The 19,642-nt window shown below is 34.9% G+C and overlaps 1 protein-coding gene across 1 annotated transcript in view; it reads left to right on the plus strand.

Moving 5' to 3' along the window:
* Nucleotides 1-18,975, plus strand: part of LOC111141672 (ubiquitin protein ligase E3 component n-recognin 3 (putative)) — a 246,766-nt gene extending 227,791 nt beyond the window's left edge. The window contains exons 36-39 of the mRNA XM_022494416.1: nt 11,605-11,784; nt 17,459-17,668; nt 18,246-18,385; nt 18,690-18,975. Of these exons, the coding sequence (XP_022350124.1) occupies nt 11,605-11,784; nt 17,459-17,668; nt 18,246-18,385; nt 18,690-18,807 (648 nt within the window). The 3' untranslated portion in view covers nt 18,808-18,975. The remainder of the gene's footprint in view (nt 1-11,604; nt 11,785-17,458; nt 17,669-18,245; nt 18,386-18,689) is intronic.
* The last annotated feature ends 667 nt before the right edge of the window (nt 18,976-19,642 follow it).

Consider the following 19,642-nt stretch of genomic DNA (forward strand, 5'->3'; position numbering starts at 1 on the left):
TATAGGATTATACTCCTGACATTATCTGTCATCTGTTTCTAGGGAATTAAGACATTTATCACATATATGGTGTTTGAAGCCTGCAGTACATCAGAATTAAGCAGTTGATCCTTCTTTCTCTCTTACATAATTGACCATTGCATTAAAGATTCTTTGCTTTTTTAAAGTGATTTAAGATAAACTCTGCACATTTATCCTCAAAACATTTAAAGTTTATGGATATTGAATAAATAAAAAATGTTCATCCATTAGGTATTCTCTTTCATAGTTATTTTTAAATTTCAACTTAAAAGTGTTTCCTTTGGCGTACAGTAGTTCCCCCTTATCTGCAGGGGATATGTTCCAAGACCCCCAGTGGATGCCTGAAACCAGGGCTTGTACCAAACCCTACATACACTAGTTTTTGTTTTCTATACATGGATACATATGATACTGTAATTTATAAATTAGGCACATTAAGAGATTAACAATAATAATGGAACATATAACAATAGATACATAAAACAATATACTATAATAAAAGTTATGTGAGTACAGTCTCTCTCTTAAAATGTCTTACTGTAGTGTACTTACCCTTCTTGTGATGATGTGAGATGATAAAATGCCTACATGATGAGATGAAATGAATGATATGTATGCATTGTGATGTCGAGTTAGACTACTATTGGCCTTCTGACCATATGTCAGAAGATGGATCATCTGTTTCTAAACTACAGTTGACACCAGTAACTGAAATCACAGAAGGCGAAACTGTCATGGGTGGGGGGTGGGTCAGGGAACAGCTGTATGAGCATCCTCAGGCATGGAGATTAATAGAAAAAAATCTACTGCCTCCTTCATTAACTTTTCTCCATTCATATTTAAAGGCCATAGGTTATGGTTCTTTGTGTGCTTATTACCTTATATGGTTTATTTTGTCATTTGGTTTTTATTTATTTATTTATTTAAAAAAATTTTTTTTAATTTTATTTTTTATAAACATATATTTTTATCCCCAGGGGTACAGGTCTGTGAATCGTCAGGTTTACACACTTCACAGCACTCACCATAGCACATACCCTCCCCAATGTCCATAATCCCACCCCCCCAACCCCCCTCCCCCCTCATTTGGTTTTTTTTTGTTTATTATTAAGGTATTTTTATCCCATAAGTTGGAAATTATCTGGAAGCAGAAGCTCTTGAACTGGGCGTTGAAAGCTGGCTGGGTGTTGACTGTGATGCTTGTAGTAGCATACCAGACATGTGCTTAGAACAGGAAAGAAATGCATCAATTAGGAGGCACAAAAAGAAACAATGCTACATAGTGTTAGAAATAGATTAAAGTAAAGTTGTAATGGATCTTGAATTTCACATGAAGGAATTTGGACCATTGAAAGATTTGAGACCAAAATGTGACATGATTCAATTTTTATTTTAGTATAAAATTTCATTCTAAAATAAGACCGATTTGGGGGTATGAGGACTGGAGACTGGGAACAGAGAAGCTAGTTGGAGAGAATAGGGAGAAATTAGAGATTTCAGAGATGGAATAGTCAGGATTTTAGTTGAACATGTAGGGAGTCAAGGAAGATGAGTCAGACTGTACTAGGGTTTTGGGCTTGGGAGACTTGAATAATAATAATAATTTTATAATCAATAATCATAAATAATTTTATAATCAATTTATAAATTTTCTTCCAAAATCCTACAAGATGATAGATTAGAATTACTTTGAACATGTAGTTTTAAGGCATTGAATATAGTTTATATGTCCATTCAGGTCTTCTTTCAATATTTTTTATAGAACTTTAAAATTGTCATTTTAAAGTTTGGAACATTCTTTATAAAGTGAATCCTAGAGGCTTTATGGTTTCAGTTTCTATCTAAATGATGTCTTATTTCTATTGCACATTGATTACTCCTTGCTGGAATGGAATAATACTATTGATTTTGGTGTGTTCTTGTGTCTGGCCACTTGCTGAATTCACTTATTAGTTCTAATAGTTTGTCTGTTGATTCCCCCTTTTTTTTTGTAATTTTATTTTATTTTTTTTGGTGTTCCAAAATTCATTGTTTATGTACCACACCCAGTGCTCCATGCAATATGTGCCCTCCTTAATATCCACCACCATTGCCTGTTGCTTCTTTTAGATATTTTATGTAATTATAATCATATCATCTGAGAATAAGGACAGTATTGTCCCTTTTCTTCAAATCTTTATTTTTCTGTTCTTAATACATGTCCAGTTAGAATTTTGAGCAGTGTAAGTAACAGGCAGCATCCCTTTTTTCTTGCCCTATCCCAAAGAGAATTCTTCTCAAGTTATCTGTGCATGCCTTTTGTTTGTGTTTGAATTTAATGTAATTAATTTTTTTAAAATTATAAGTGGAATCATTTGAAATTATATTTTCTAATATATTGCTAAAATGTAGAAACCCATTCGGAATTTTTGAACATTAATCATCTACATTTAACCATTTTGCTAATAAATTCAGTAATTATTTCTAATAGCCAGGAGACTCTTGAGTTTAACAGTAAATTTTTAATTTTTTTTTAACATTTTGGTAAACATGGGAATTCGTCAAGAGTGATACGTAGTACATATTCCAACAAAACATTCTACTCTCCACAGTAATCTATTAGACCTTCCCAATTTAGTTAAATGTTTTAGTCTAACACTATTTCTACTACCATAATAGGGCTAATTATAGTAATCTATATGGTTCTCTTATATTTTCTCCTACTTAAATGCAGCCTCTCACATTTATCCTCTGGATAAATACAGAGGATACAGTCCCTTACACAGGAACTTCAGGTAATTTTTGAATTCCAGAGGATTGTTCGTAAGATGTTTATATCTGTGTAGTTTTCATGGAAGAAAATGGTTATCAGACTGTTTATTTATTTTTTATTTTTTATTTTTTATTTTTTCAGTGTTCCAAGAGTCATTGTTTATGCAGCACACCCAGTGCTCCATGCAATACATGCCCTCCATAATACCCACCACCAGGCTCACCCATCCCACCGCTCTCCTCCCCTCTAAAACCCTGTTTGTTTCTCAAAGTCCGCAGTCTCTCATGGCTCGTCTCCCCCCTCTGATTTCCTTCAATTCACTTTTCCTTTCCTTTTCCTAATGTCCTCTATGTTATTCCTTATGCTCCACAAGTAAGTGAAACCATATGATAATTGACTTTCTCTGCTTGATTTACTTCACTGAGCATAATCTCCTCCAGTCCCGTACATGTTGATACAAAAGTTGGGTATTCATCCTTTCTGATGGAGGCATAATATTCCATTGTATATATGGACCATATCTTCTTTATCCATTCATCTGTTGAAGGGCGTCTTGGCTCTTTCCACCGTTTGGCCACTGTGGACATTGCTGCTCTGAACAGTGGGGTACAGATGGCCCTTCTTTTCACTACATCTGTATCTTTGGGGTAAATACCCAGCAGTGCTCTTATAGGAAAGTATGATTACCACCACCGCCCCCCAAATTTGAAAAACAGTGCTCTACTATATCTTCTTTAATTATTTTTTTCTTTCTTCTGTCAACAGTAGTTTTTCTATGAATAATTATAATGATACCTAGTATTTATTGTGTATTGACACATGCTAACACTGTTTTAAGCGCTTTGCATTTAAATTCATTTAAGTTTCCCAACAACTATGAGGTAGCTGTTACGATCCTCACTTTGCAGACAAGGAAACAGAAACAGAGAGATGAATAACTTGCCCAAGATTCTCAGCTAGTATTTAAAGCAGCCAGGATTTGAACACATTTAGTGTAGATGCCCAATCTGCACTATTAACCTCTAAGCTATGCTGCTGCTTGCTACACAAAGTATTTTTGAGGAGTTCAGGTAATTTTCTTCTAGTATTAAGTCTATAAAAACCACTATAATATTCCATATTATAGTGTCTTTGAATTTCGGTGTAATTATGAATACTCCACCTATAGATGTCTCTTATACCACAATAATAGTACTAATATTATTAGTAGTACTATTACTAATATTACTGCTAATAATTTATTGATAGCTGAATAGACATACTGAAATAGCAAAAAAATTGAAAATATTTCCGTCAATTAGAAACTGGCTAGACACTGCAATACTCTGCAGAAAAGAAAAGAATAGAAAATTTTTTATGTACCAATCTGGAAAAAATCTCAAAAATATATTAAGTGACCAGAGGCAAGGCATGCTTGTATTAAATACAGATAGGGGAAAAATAGTGGTATTTATATTTGCTTATATATATAATCCCCATTACCTCTTTGATCCCTGCCCTACCTCCCGTCTAGTAACCATCAGTTTGTTTTCCATGTTCAGAGTCTGTTTTTTGGTTTGCCTCCCTACCCCCATGATCATTTGTTTTGTTCCTTAAATTCAGTGTATGAGTGAAATCATATAGTATTTGTCTTTCTGTGACTTATTTTACTTAGCATAATAGTTTCTAGATCTACCCATGGCCTTGCACATGGCAAGATTTCATTCCTTTTTATGGCCGAGTAATATTCCATTATATATATAAACATATAGACAGACCACATCCTCTGTATCCATTCATCAGTAATTGGACACTTGGACTGTTTCCATAATTCGGCTATTGTAAATAATGCTGCTATGGACATTGGGCTGCATGTATCCCTTCGATTAAGTATTTTTGTATTTTTTGAGTAAATATCCAGTAATATAATTGCTAGGTCTAGGGTAGTTCAATTTTTAACTCTTTGAGGATCCTCCGTACTGTTTTCCAGAATGGCTGCAACAGTTTGCATTCCCACCAACAGTACAAGGGGTTTCCTTTTTCTCCACATTCTTGCCAACACTTGTTTCTTGTGTTTCTGATATTAGCCATTCTGGCAGGTATGAGGTGATATCTCATTGTAGTTTTGATTTGCGTTTCCCTGATGATGAGTGATACTGGGCATCTTTTCATATGTCTTTTGGCCATCTGGATGTCTTCTTTAGGAAAATGTCTATTCATCTCTTCTGTCCGTATTTTAATTGGATTATTTGGTTTTTAGGTGTTGAGTTTTGTAAGTTCTTTATAGATTCTGGATACTGACCTTTTATCAGAAACACCATTTGCAAATATCTTCTCCCATTCTGTAGGTTGCCTTTTTATTTTGTTGATTGTTTCCTTCACTGTGCAGGAGGTTTTATATTGATGAAGTCCCAATTGTTTATTTTTGCTTTTGTTTCCCTTGTCTTGGGAGACATATCTAGAAAGAAGTTGGTATTGTTAATGTCAGAGAAGTTGCTGCCTATGTTCTCCTCTAGGATTTTTATGGTTTTGGGTCTCACATTTAGGTCTTTAATCCATTTTGAATTTACTTTTGTGTGTGGTGTAAGAAAGTGGTCCAGTTTTGTTCTTTTGCATGCTGCTGTCCAGTTTTCCCAACACCATTTGTTGAAGAGACTGTCTTTTTCTCATTGAATATTCTTTTCTGCTTTGTCAAAGTTTAATTGGCCATGTAGTTCTGGGTTTTCTTTTCTGTTCTATTGATCTGTTGTCCATTTTTATGCTAGTACCATACTGTTTTGATCACAACAGAATTGTAATATAACTTGAAGTCCGGAATTGAGACATCTCCAGTTTTGCTTTTCATTTTCAAGGTTGCTTCGGCTATTTGGGGTCTTCTGTGTTTCCATACAAATTATAGGATTGTTTATTCTAGCTCTGTGAAAAATGCTGTTGGTATTTTGATAGGCATTGTATTAAATATGTAAATTGCTTTGGGTAGTGTAGACATTTTAACAATATTTATTGTTCCAACGCATGAGCATGGAATGTCTTTCCATTTCTCTGTGTCATTTTCTAATAAAGAAATTTCTATTTTACTCCTTTCCCTAGCCACTCAGTCACTATTAGGTGCTATCAGTTTACTCTGTATTATTCCAGATAAACATATACCAAAAAATATGTCTCTAGAGGTGTGTATTTTTTCTTTAGCCCCTTTTAAACATACTTGAATAGCTTGCATTTTTCCCCACCTAAGAGTGTATCTTAGAGATCATTTCATATTCAATGTATGAAGACCTTCTTTATTCTGTTTTACAGATTAAGAATATTTCATTGTATGATGTACCAGGATGTATTTAATCAGTCCTTTATTAGTAAACATTTGGGTTATTTATAATCCTTTGCTATTTATAAATGGTAAGACAATGAGTAATAGCACATGCAAGTCATTTTGCTTTTTTTTAATTGTATTTGTGGGATAAATTCTTAGAAGTGGTTTGCTGTGTCAGCTCTTACATATAGTTGTGGTTTTGATGGTTATTACCAAATGCCTTTCACCAAAATTGTATCAATTACATTAATAGTAATGTATGAGAGTTTCCCTAATCATGTGTCTGTGCAGTGTGTTCTCAAACTATTTGACCTTTGCCTCTAGATCTTTTGATTAGGTAAAATATATTTCAGTGTAGTTTTAATTAGCATTTCTCCTAAGGGTGAGCATTTCCATATTTAGGAGCCATTTTATTTCTTTTACTACAGGTTACTTGTTATATAATGTTTCTTTTGAAAATAATTAGAAAATGAATGCAAGTAAAAGATAATTTATTATCTGATCTTGAAAGTATCTCATGATTTTTCTTTGTTTAGAATAATCTGCCACTCTATTTTATCTAAGTCAAGTGAGAAACTTTTATTTTTCTTTCATAAATTTTTTCCTTAGCTAGGATTTCTCTCATTTTAGTGACCCACATTTGGACTCAACATCTGCTGAATAAAGATAAGCCAAGTAATCCTGAAGTAGTCTATGAATGCCAGGAGAAAAAAAATTCATTTATGTAGTTCTTTGTTAATTTTTATTCATTGTTTGATTTCCTATAATAAGATGAAAAATATTGCAATTTTTCTACCATTGGTAGTTCTTGGAGAGATATAGCTTCAAATGAAGAAAGTTCTCAAGTCATTCATCTAAATTTCTATTTTATGAAGCTAAAAATAGGGCAGATTAGGCCCAAAGCAAGTAAAAGAAAGGAAATTACAAAAATCAGAGCAGAAATCAATGAAATAGTAATGGAGAAATAATAGAGAACATCAAAGTCTATTTTTTTGCAATGACCAGTTAAATGGATAAACCTAAATGTGAGGAGCTCAGCTGAGCCAGAAGAGCAAGAACTGAGCTGGTAGGTATTGGAGTAGTTGATTAAAGCAATTAGCCAAAAGTGAGAGAGTTAAGTCTCCAATCACTTACTGTGATGGTATAAGCAAGAGGCTAAAACCAGAGAAAATGCCAGTTCCTCCTGTTCCATTTACTCTCAGGAAGTGAAATGGAACACCAATTGTGGATCACGTGGATCAGCACAGATGTGGGGATCTGTTGAGGGAGCCCCCAAAGAAAGGGCTTTGGCAATTTTATGGGCTCTGAGGTAAAGAAAAGTTGGGAGGAAGGGACAAGAGTAGAAGAGACCCCTTCCCAAGGGCTCAGATAAAGAAGCCTAGGAGTAGAGGTACCAGAGCTAGGAATGTGAATATGTGAAAGAATGTGACTAGGGGAGTAGAGGGGTCTGAGACCTTGACTATAAATTCCTTCAGAGACCACAGTGCATTGGCAGTATACTGAGTCTGATATAGGGAGAGCAGTTTTAACCCACAGAACCTGTGAAGTAAAACCTTTGTAAACTGCCTATAGTTAGGCCTGAAAAAAAAATCACACATAGATTTTTTTTTTTAAGACTTATTTATTTGAGAGAGAGAGAGAATGATAGCATGAGAGGAGAGAGGTCAGAGGGTAGAAGCCCAATGTGGGACTCGATCCTGGGACTCCAGGATCATGACCTGAGCCAAAGGCAGTTGCTTAACCAACTGAGCCACTCAGGCGCCCCCACACATAGATTTTTAACCAGAAGCCAGACTCGTCACTAGATTGGTAAGAAAATAAAGTACAAACTACCAATATGAGGAATGAATGGGGAAACATCCCTACAGAAACATAAGAGAATATTATGAATAACATTTGCTAACAAATTTGATCATGTAGATGAAATGGACAAATTCTTTGAAAATACAAATTACTAAAACTGACTCAAGAAGAAATAGAAAATCTTGATTAGATCTGTATCAAGTAAGAAAGTTGATTTAGCTTATTAAACTTATATAATTAATATCTTTCAAAAAAAGAGAAGTCAGCAACTTACACTAGCAAAGAAAACATCATGGTGATTTCCACGAAACATTTAAGGAGGAAATTGTATCAATACATACAAACTTTCAGAAAACAGAGGAAGAAGGAACAGTCGAAACTCATTTTATTAGGCCAATTTTATCCTGATACCCAAACCAGGCATCATGAGAAAACTACAATTCCAGATCCTTCATGAACATAGAAGCAAAAGCCTTAACAATATTTGTACTAGAAAAGGATAATACACTGTGGCCAAATGGGTTTATCCTAGGAATGCATAGTTGGTTCAACAATAAAAATCATTTAATTTAATTTGCAATATTAATAGAATTGATTTTTTTTTTTTTTTTAGATTTTATTTATTTATTTGACAGAGATCACAAGCAGGCAGAGAGGCAGGCAGAGAGGCAGGCAGAGAGACAGGAGGAAGCAGGCTCCCTGCTGAGCAGAGAGCCCGATGCGGAACTCGATCCCAGGACTCCGAGATCATGACCTGAGCCGAAGGCAGCGGCTTAACCCACTGAGCCACCCAGGCGCCCCTAGAATTGATTTTTTAAAAGCATATGATCATCTCAGTAGTCAAAAAATGTTTGACAAAATTCAACACCCATTCATGGTAAAAACACTAAAAAAAATAAGGAACAGAAAGGAATTTTCTCAGTCTGATAAAGGGCATGTATGAAAAACCCATAGCTAACATAATTATTAAGAGTGAAAGGTAGAGAGCTTGCTAAGATCAGGGACAAGACAAGGATAGCTGCCTTCATCACTTCTTTTTAACATTGAATTGGAAGTTCTAGAAAGAACAGTTAAGCAAGAAAAATAAATAAAGGCATCTAGTTTGGAAAGGAGGACGTAAAATAATGTCTGTTTGCAAATTACATGATCTTATATGTGGAAAATTATAAGGAATTTCCAAAAAATTATTAGAGTTAATAAATGAGTTCAGGTTTGTAGGCTACATGATCTATGTACAAAAAAATCTATTTTATTCCTTTGTGCTAGCAATGAGCAATCTGAAAACAAAATTTAAAAAGTAATTCCATTTAGAATAGGGTTAGGAAAATACTCTGCTATTAGGTTTGTGATGCTGCACAATTTTGTGAATATACTAAGCTGTACATGTTAAGAGGGTGAATTTTATGGTATACAAATTACATCTCAATTTAAAAAATATACTGAGAAGGTACTTTTATCTGGAATATATCAAGGACTCCTATAATTTGGTAATGTAAGGAAACAAAAAAAAAACCAAAGTGGGTATAAAATTGGAACAGGCACTTCTCATAAGAATATATATGAATGACCCACAAGTACGTGAAAATGTATTCACCATCATTGTTGATTAGAAGAGTACAAACTAATGTCACAAGTGATGAGGATTTAGAGCACCTGAAACTCTTACTCATTGCTGACAGTAATGCAAAATGGCATAGTCAAAATTTTTTTATATAAATTTTTTATTATGTTATGTTAGGCACTAAACAGTACATCATTAGTTTTTGATGTAGTATATAGTCAAATTTGAAAAAAGTTTGGCAATTTCTTTTAAAAGCTGAGCATGCATTTACTGTACAACCCAACAATTCTACTCCTAGGTATCTACCAAAAGAAATAGAACATATGTTCACATAAAGACGTACATAAATGTTTAAAACAGCTTAATTTGTAGTAGTCAAAAACTAAGCAACCCAGAATTCATTCGCAAGTAAACACGTGAATAAAAGGTGGTATATCCAGGGGCACCTCGGTGGCTCAGTGGGTTAAGCCTCTGCCTTCAGCTCGGGTCATGATCCCAGGGTCCTGGGATCAAGCCCCACATCGGGCTCTCTGCTCTGCGGGGAGCCTGCTTCCTCCTCTCTCTCTTTCTCGCTCTGCCTGCCTCTCTGCATACTTGTGATCTCTGTCAAATAAATAAATAAATAAATCTTAAAAAAAAAAAAAAAAGGTGGTATATCCAAACAGTATAATACTACTCAGCAGTAAAAAGGAATGGACTGCTGATATAATAACATGAATGAATCTCAAAATATGCTCAGTGAAAGGAGGACAGGCACAAAAGACCACACACACACACACTGTTTGATTCTATTTATATGGAAATTTAAAAAAAATTCGTAACTATAAAGACAGAAAGCAGGATTAGTGGTTGCTTGGGGCCAGGAGTAGGGGCTGGAATTGATTGCATATAGGCAAAAGCCAAATTTTTGGAGGGGGGGGAATTGTTCTGAAGTTTTATTGTAGTAGTGGTTACCTGACTATACATTTGTCAGAATTCATCAAACTACACTTAAAGTGGGCAAATTTTATGGTATGTGTAATACACCTCAATTAAATTGTTTTTTTAAGATGCCTTCTTTATTGTTGCTAGAAAAATGGGAGATGTATAGCCTCATTTCTAGAGATTATAAAAATTAACATCTTTTTCAGCCTGCATTTCATTTTGCTTTTTTATCTTTAATTTTTTTCTTTGTAGCACATTTTAGAATTTTATACTTAATCCACATAATTTTGCAAACAGATGTTTGAATGTTTATTATGTGCCAAGCAGTGGGAAAACAGAGCCCCTACCCCAAGATACTATTCCCATAGTCTTACAGGAAATGCTAATTTATTTTAAAATTAATTAATAGAAAATATAAACACAAGAAGAGAAGTGTTTACAAAGTATGGACGGGTTAACTTTATCTGAATGGAGCTGAGTAATCTAAGGGGTCTTTAAGTTTGGTCAGGGAAGGATTCCCTGGGGAGCTGTCATTTGAAGGATGAGAGGAATTGATCAGTGGACAGGGGAAAGTAAACATATTAGCCTCCTAAATAGTCTTTAGTTAAATAGAGAAGGAGTGGGGGGTGTATTTTGGTGTTTATAAGACAAAGTCCTTTAAAACACAGGATTTGAGTCCTTTAGCTCACTGATTTTTTTGTTTCTCTTATTAGTGATAGAACTTCAACTTAGCTGGCACTTAGATCTCTCAAGTTTTTAAAAATTCCACCCTCTTTTGGAGTTTCACACTCATTCAGGGTCCTGGCATATTATTTTGTACTACATCTTGTGAATTCCATATTTTCACTGTTCTTCAGCCACACTGACAGCCTATGTCTTTTTACCCAAAAGTTACTTTCCCTTTGCCCCCAAAACATTTGCTCTCATAGAGTGGCTAGATTCTATAGACTGTATTATTCACCAGAAATGTGCAACACTATTTAAAAAATAAATGTATAGAAGAAGCAGGCGCTATCTTAAATCACTTAAGATTGAAATTTCAATGAGAAATACTGTGGGATATTTGGATAGAAAGCTGGGAACCTATTATCTCTTCTTTGCTCCTTCTACTCCCTATACTTTCCTTTACTTACCTCCGTTGAGAAAATTTTCTTACTGTCCAAAAGTAACTGATGAGGATAACATTTAAAATATCTATAATGGGAACTGTTCTTTATGAAATGCCTTGAGAATTTTCTGTTTCATGTCTAAAAGGAAGAAGAAGAATTTTCGGTTCTTTCCAGCTGCCTGGGGCTTCTGCCAACATTTTACCAAACAGAACATCCATTCATCAGTGCCTCTTGTCTGGATTGGCCAGTTCCAGCATTTGATATTATATCTCAGTGGTGTCTTGAGATAAATTCATTTACTGAAAGACATGCAGAACAAGGAAAGGTACGTAAGAAGAGTAGTATTGCCCACTTGACATAGGGGTGATATGTTAATAGGGTAAGAGAATAATGAAGAATTAAAAATTTCAGGTCAGCTGTTTTGGGGAGCATATACTAAACTAATTATGTTGAATAAATGGTTTCCTTATGTAATGTTTATGATTCTAAAAGCAAAAATACTTCAGTTAACAAAGCTAAGTTATTAATATGCTACTTTAAGTTGGTTTTAGGTCATTAGGCTTTTATTGAATGTCTTAAATAATCACAGCCCTAGACTTGAAAGATACAAAGGAATTTTAAGATAGACAAGGAACTTATAAACTTATTGGGAAGACAGCTGTCACACAAAAATAAAAGATTTGGAGTAGCAGATTTAAAAGGCCATGTCTTTAACTTTAAAATTTGCTGGGCCTATCCTGCCAGCTTGGCTAGTGAAGGGTTTTGTGTTGAAGATAGTTGAACTGGAAAGGTAGAGTGGGGGCAGTGGGAAGTGGCTATGAATTCCATGGTTTGATGCTTAGACTTTCTACCTCAAACTATAGGTGGAACTACAGTTTTTGAGAAATGGAATAATATGATGGAAGTATTTTAGGGAGATAATTTGGGTAGTTTTTTAGTAGGCAAATTGAAATAAGGAGAGAGAGACGCCAGAGATTATGTTAGGTGGTGAAGAAAATCTGGTATTATTCTGACAGTAGAAATTAGACAGAATATAACCAATGCATGAGACATTTGAGAAAAATATGTAGGACTTGATGACCAGATGTATATTTGACTTTAAGATCTGAACGCAAAGCATTGAGAGAATAGTAACTAGTAGACATAATTCTGATAGAAATCTGATTCTGCTTAAAATACCATTGATGGTGTATGGAGGAAGACTGGAGTGTTTGCATAGCATTCAGGGGTTTTCACCATCTTGCTTGCCTTTCTAAACTTCGTCCATACCACTCCCCTGCTACCACCTTGCTCAAACTGCAGAAGAATGTTTTAAGTGTGCTATATGTTTTTAAACATGTGTTATTTCTTATTACTGTTACTTTTATCTAAAGCAGTTTTCCTATCCTTCTCCTGTTGAATTAATCACTCCTCAAGGCTTTGCTAAGATAAGTGTACCTCTTCTGTAAAGCTTTGTCTGATAATCCTTCTTTTTCAATTCTAATCCCCTCCCTCTGTTGTGTTATATGACAGTACTTTTGCCATGGTCTCTAACAGTCACCATATTTATCACTTTTGTTTGTTTAATATGTCTGAATGGGGGGCTCCAAAAGCAAAAATTGTTCCTTATTTTTCTTTGAATTGCTAGTTCCTAGAAAGTACCTGATATAGACTGGTCACCTAATAAATATTTGTAGAACAGTTAACTGGTAGGATGATATCATTGGTAGAAATAGAACTGGTAAAAGAAGAGCCATGTTTCAGAGAAAATGAGAATTTAATTTTAATTTTAAAAAGGAGATAATAGGGGCACCTGGGTGGCTCAGTGGGTTAAGCCTCTGCCTTCAGCTCAGGTCATGATCCCAGGGTCCTGGGATCAAGCCCCACATTGGGCTCTCTGCATGGCAGGGAGCCTGCTTCCCCTCCCCCCTCCGCCTGCCTCTCTGTGTACTTGTGATCTCTGTCAAATAAGTAAATAAAATCTTTTTAAAAAATAAAAAATAAATAAAAAGGAGATAATAAAAAATTAGTATTTTATTTTATTTTCAAAAAATTTTATTTATTTGAGAGAGAGAGACAGAGATAGCATGGGCAGGGGAAGGGGCAGAAGGAGCTGGGAAGCAGACTCCCCACTGAGCATGGAGCCCAACACGGGACTGGATCCCAGAACCCTGAGATCATGACCTGAGCCAAAGGCAGATGCTTAACTCATTTTGCCACCCAGTCTCAGTATTTTAGATAGAGGTGTCACACTAGAATAGACATTGAGTGAATAATAAAGGCAAGGTAAGCATAAATAATAAATGTCTCTGCTTTTGTTCACTTCTGTTTTCTATTGAAATCCTTAAGGAAATAATATTTTATACCCTCTCTTTTAAAGGAAAGACAATTTTAAGACATTGATTGAGCCTTGTATACTATGTATAAAATTTTTTTTCCTATCTAGTAATTTCCTTATTTTTAGATAATAGCTAGAATCTGAAGTTATATATTGATGTCTAGAAACCTATAATGAATGACTAGGGATAAGAGATGGATATAACTTAGAACCAGGACAGGAGAAAGTGATGAGTATACATGTACTTAAAATTTTTTGTTTTCATAGGAGTCATGGGTTAAACAATAGATAAAAGCTAACTCATTTGAGGGGCACCTGGTGGCTCAGTTGGTTAGGTGTCTATGTTCTCCTTGGGTCATGATCCTGGGGTCCTGGGATTGAGGCCCACATCCAGCTCTCTTCTCAGAGGAGAGCCTGCTTCTCCCTCTCCCTCTGCCTGCCATTCTCCCTACTTGTGCTTGCACACGTGCACACACACACACACGCGCGCGCACACATACACACACACACACACACACACACACACCCTCTCTCTCTCTCTCTCCAATAAATAAATAAAATCTTAAAAAAAATAATTCATTTGATAGTATAATAACAAGCTCCCATGTTAGATGTGTGATTATTAGTATGGATATTGATGGAAAATAAGAATTTGTCATTTAAAAAATAATCTTTTGTGTAAAATTGAGTGATAATGATTTGTTTTAGAGCCAGAACAGTATCATTTATTTCTACTTATTCCAAAATTTTCCAGTTATTTGAATGCACTCCCATCCAACCTGCATCCCTACTTTTATCCCTGTTCCACTCTGTTCTTTCTCTAGTCCTGACTCTGACCCAGGTCAACCAGATTTTCTTTACCTGGAATTTTAAATATGAACAAGATAGAAACCATATTTGGAGCTGAATAGTCCAACAAAAGTACCCTTGGAAGATAGTCTGAATTACTGCTCTGATTTTTTGTATCAGCTAAGATTCTTTGGTCACAGACAGTTTTGGTGTGTTTTCTCTGAAGTGCTGCCACTGGATAACCCCATCTGAACCACTTTCCATCCTTCTATATGGTGCTCAAGATTGATTCCTGGGAGAAAGGATCTGATTGACCTAATCTGCATCCTATGTACATCCCTGTGATGGGGCAGGATCTTGCATTAGGGCAACTGTCAGACCTTTTCTTGGAACAAGAAAAGAGGTTATTTTCCAAATACTGTAATACTGTTAATAGTATAAGAAGGCAGATAAGGATGTGGACAAATTGAAAAACATAAATAACAAACAATGGTGGCCCACTGTCTTCATATCTTACCTGTTGGCACGTAGACATCCTTATCCTCATTCACAGAGTTTCATTTATTCCCCTGTTCAAAATGATGTAACCGTTGCATTTATAATCACAAATGCATCTACCACTTTGCCAAATATGCAAATAAAGTCGCATCCAATAGTTACATCATCACACCCTTCTGAATGCAGAGGCTCTGAGAGACGTCCATTCCTTCTATATTTGTTGTACTTATACCCTGGTGGCCTGGAAAATTTTAATTAGCAGCTCCTCACCCTCAATTCCATAGTTAAGTGAAAGAAAAAGAGAATAGAAAATTTTGCAAGAAGATATGCCACCGTAAGCAAGATCATTTACAAGTAGTCATAAAGCTGTAACTAATATATAGTCGAATATATGACTTTCTTCTTGCATCTTCTGTGACCAGAACCTCAACAGGTTGTATTTATTTGACCAAGGTTGTGAACCAGACTTTATTCTGAGAGGTCTGAGCTTCTGGTAATTGGTTCTGTCTTGCTTATATTAAGGCCATAATAGTTTTGTGTTAAATTTTTATCTTTCGATCTTGGGACATGACGAGCAGCGGGGCTCAGGGATCTCTAAGTTTAAAACATTCTGCTGCTAATTGTATAGCAATATTTCTATTCTTCTTGATAGTTCAGACTATGCTATAAGCCATTCCTTTCTTCTCCTAGTGAGAAGAAATGGCCAGATGACATTTAGTTTCTACTTCAGTGGGACTATTATTATATCCTCTGATGGAGGATAGTACACAACTTCCTTAGAATGGTCCTAAACCACAGAAGAATTTAGAATAGCAGGAAACAGAAATAAAAGAACTGAATTCTTAGGTGTAATCATGAGACCTGCCAAAACCACTTCTCACTCCCTGGTTTCCAGACTGATGGATTTCATCTGCAGGAAAATGATCACCCACAATGTGCTGGTTGCTGTTTTAGAGCATGTACTTCATTCTGTAGGTGCATATACTTCATTTTATAGTTATTTTCTCCCAGCTGGTATCATCTAAATTCTATCAGTGAAGTAGTTCGTCATTTAAAGACTTTTTTTTTTTTTAAGATTTTATTGATTTATTTGACAGAGAGAGATCACAAGTAGACAGAGAGGCAGGCAGAGACAGAGAGAGAGAGGGAAGTAGGCTCCCTGCCAAGCAGAGATCCCGATGTGGGGCTTGATCCCAGGACCCTGAGATCATGACCTGAGCCGAAGGCAGCGGCTTAACCCACTGAGCCACCCCGGCGCCCCCTAGTTCGTCATTTAAAAGATGAGCAGTTTTGTCAGATGTTTGAATATATGTTAGGATCAGTTACTTCCATAGGCATCCACCTGTTGCCTCACATCTGTTGTTATGAAAAAAATTCTTTAAGACCATGTGGTATGAGCTGCTGGGTAATAGACAGCCTAATCTAGATAGGTATCAAGTTCAGTGAGGACAAATTGCTCTCCCTTCCACTGATGGAAGAGTGCGGTATAATCAACCCATTACAGAATATGCAATCTTTGCAGTCTGAGTTTGGGCACTGAATGTAGGCAAATAGCATATTGTAAGCACATATATTGGCCTTGGCCTTGCTTCCATGGCCACTTTATCCATGAGTTTATTGATAAATGCCGGTCTGACTACATAAGTACTGCATCAATTTAGATAGGTTATGGTTGTAAGTAATGTGAAATGGTCAGTTTCTTGAGATACTAGATTCATACTCCATTTTATCTATTCATGGAGGGGCATCTAGAAAGGAATTACTGCTTTTACCAGTATTTTTATAAACTGCAAATAATGAATTAAGTATACTCTGTGGGGAAACTTAACTAATTTGGCATTTTTTTCCATACTTGTAGCAGAAAGTTTATAAAAAGAGTTGTAGCCATAGCACTTATGGATACAAAAGGCTTTAACAGCTGGTGGTACAAGAGGGTTTTACATCTTCTTAGGAGATTCTAAATTATAAAGTGTTGAGGTAGAAATAATGAGTTATAGCCATAACCTTACCTTAAGAAAAGCCAATAAATTGTTTATCTGAGAAAGGTCAAAAGTTGATTTTTAAAAAGTTTAACTATTTAAAATTTTGCATTAGTGCAGTCTTAGTTATGTTTAATATTTTTAAGTAATGAAAAGTTTAAATGTCTTAGGGTATGTAATCTAAAAACTGATACCATACTGTAATTGGAAACAACATTAAAATAGAGATTAGTAATTGTACTATTTTAGTCATTTGTAAAATGGAAATGAGAGGAGTTTTAATAAAGAAAATAAGCCACATAACTTAGAGACAGATGTGTTTTTCTTAGGAAAAAAAAAGGCCTTTAAAATATAAGCATTTTGTGTTAGTGACTTAAATACGTAGGATTAATGAGTAATTTTGGATAATATTTTAGGCCTTGCTTATCCAAGAGTCAAGATGGAAATTACCACACCTGCTCCAGTTGCCTGAGAATTATAACACCATTTTTCAGTACTACCACAGAAAAACCTGTAGTGTCTGCACTAAGGTTCCTAAGGATCCTGCTGTTTGCCTTGTTTGTGGTACTTTTGTATGCCTGAAAGGACTTTGCTGCAAGCAACAAAGCTACTGTGAATGTGTATTGGTAAGCAATAGTAAATAATAGAAAATGTATGAAAACTCAAATGTACTAGCACATGGAAATGTGGTATATGTGGTTAATCCCGCTCTTCATATTAGCTCTTCTTTGAATTAAATACACAGTACACAAAAATTTTGTTCTTGTTCTTTTGTTAATCCAGTAGAAGGGTTTAAAAAAAAGAAAAACCCAAACATCTGAGGCTTTACTTAAGTGAGTAAAACTTTTCTTAAGTCCACTTCCACTTCCTCTCTCTGCGCCCATTGCCCTTTCATGGTAGGAACTCTTACATGGTGAGCAGTAAGACAGTGGTCATACCTGCTCTTGTGGGTGCCAGCCTCTGAATTAGGTTTAGGTTGGCTCTTAATTGCTTTCCTAGATAATCCTTAACCCAAATTCCTTCTAGTGTATTACTACTAATCAAATGTTAAGAATGAAATTGTAAGTTTAACTTAGATGAAATCTTTTTAAGAATTTAAGAGATATTTGGTATTATTTAGAAGACATTTAACTAAGGCATTCTTGATTTTCTTATAAAGTCCATTTGATTATGAAGATCACTGATGTATTTTTAATTATTTAGCATTCTCAGAACTGTGGTGCTGGAACAGGAATTTTCCTTTTGATCAATGCTTCGGTGATTATCATCATTCGAGGCCACCGCTTCTGCCTCTGGGGTTCTGTGTATTTGGATGCTCATGGAGAAGAAGATCGGGATCTTAGGTTAGATATGCATGGGTATATTTGAATGTTTTATTGATGTTTCATCAATAAGAACAATGTACCATTCCTGGCTTTGTAATTGTAATAATAATTATTTTTTTATATTAAGAAATTCTGATAGTCATTAAGTTAAAGTTCTTTCTAGTTTTTGAGGTACTTTACACATCCACATGCTAAGGAAATATAAAATAAACCAAACTACCATGTGAGATTTTAGCCATAAAGAATCTATTTTTTTTAAATGTGTGTGAAATCTTCACTGTATTGTACAACTTTTAATACCTTTTTTTCCTTTTTATTCTAGGCGAGGCAAACCTCTCTACATTTGTAAGGAAAGATACAAAGTTCTTGAGCAACAGTGGATTTCTCATACTTTTGATCACATCAATAAAAGATGGGGTCCACATTACAATGGGCTGTGACTCACCACCTCAGCATTGCATTATATCATTTTCATTAAGAATTTATCAACAATAAGCTTTACCTTAATTTGGGGGATTAACGCTTTTGCTGAGGAGAAAAAGAAAACATAAAGCCTTTCCAAAATTAGGTGCTTGGTAATCACATTAATGGTATAATAAATTTTTTTTTAAGTATCTGGAGAACATAACAAATAACAAGTTAAAGCATTCTTTAGTGGTCCTTTTTTTCTTTTTTTAAGTCCACAATTAATAAGAAGCACAACTTGTTGACAAAATCATTTAAAAATGATTCTCCCAGCAATGCATATCAGCTATTCATTGATACTTAGAGTGGGTGTGATTTATTTAAAGTTTTACTGCTTCTTTATATCTGTGTGTTTTAATTTGCATCTGCTAAACACAATGCATCCTTTCCCTCTGGCATTCTTGTGTTGATTTGAGATTTTTGCTGTATGTAATTAGAAAAAAAAATGTAAAACATGATTTATGTGAAATATTGTATAGTAAAAGTTGGTCTAATAGTAGGACTTTAAAATTTTTTCTTATTGTGAGGAATCTGTTAAAAAGTTTAAGGCTTTGCTGAAAACTTAATTCATTCTCAGGAATTTCATAAATATTCTCCCCAGGTAAATAATCGAAATAGTTGTAAAATAAGTAGATAGCTGCTGTTAATATAATACAGTACATTTTGAGGGACATATGTGTGGTTGGGGAAGGGAGTCCTTAAAAATCAAAATTTGCCATTTCATTTGGATGACTTACTTGAGGTATTAACAAATAGATTTTACTATAAAATCAGATGTTTTAAGGACATACATATGGCGGAGTTTGGTTC

This window comes from Enhydra lutris, unplaced genomic scaffold (genome assembly GCF_002288905.1).
Source record: "Enhydra lutris kenyoni isolate GAN:26980312 unplaced genomic scaffold, ASM228890v2 scaffoldscaffold1, whole genome shotgun sequence".
Taxonomy (NCBI): domain Eukaryota; kingdom Metazoa; phylum Chordata; class Mammalia; order Carnivora; family Mustelidae; genus Enhydra; species Enhydra lutris.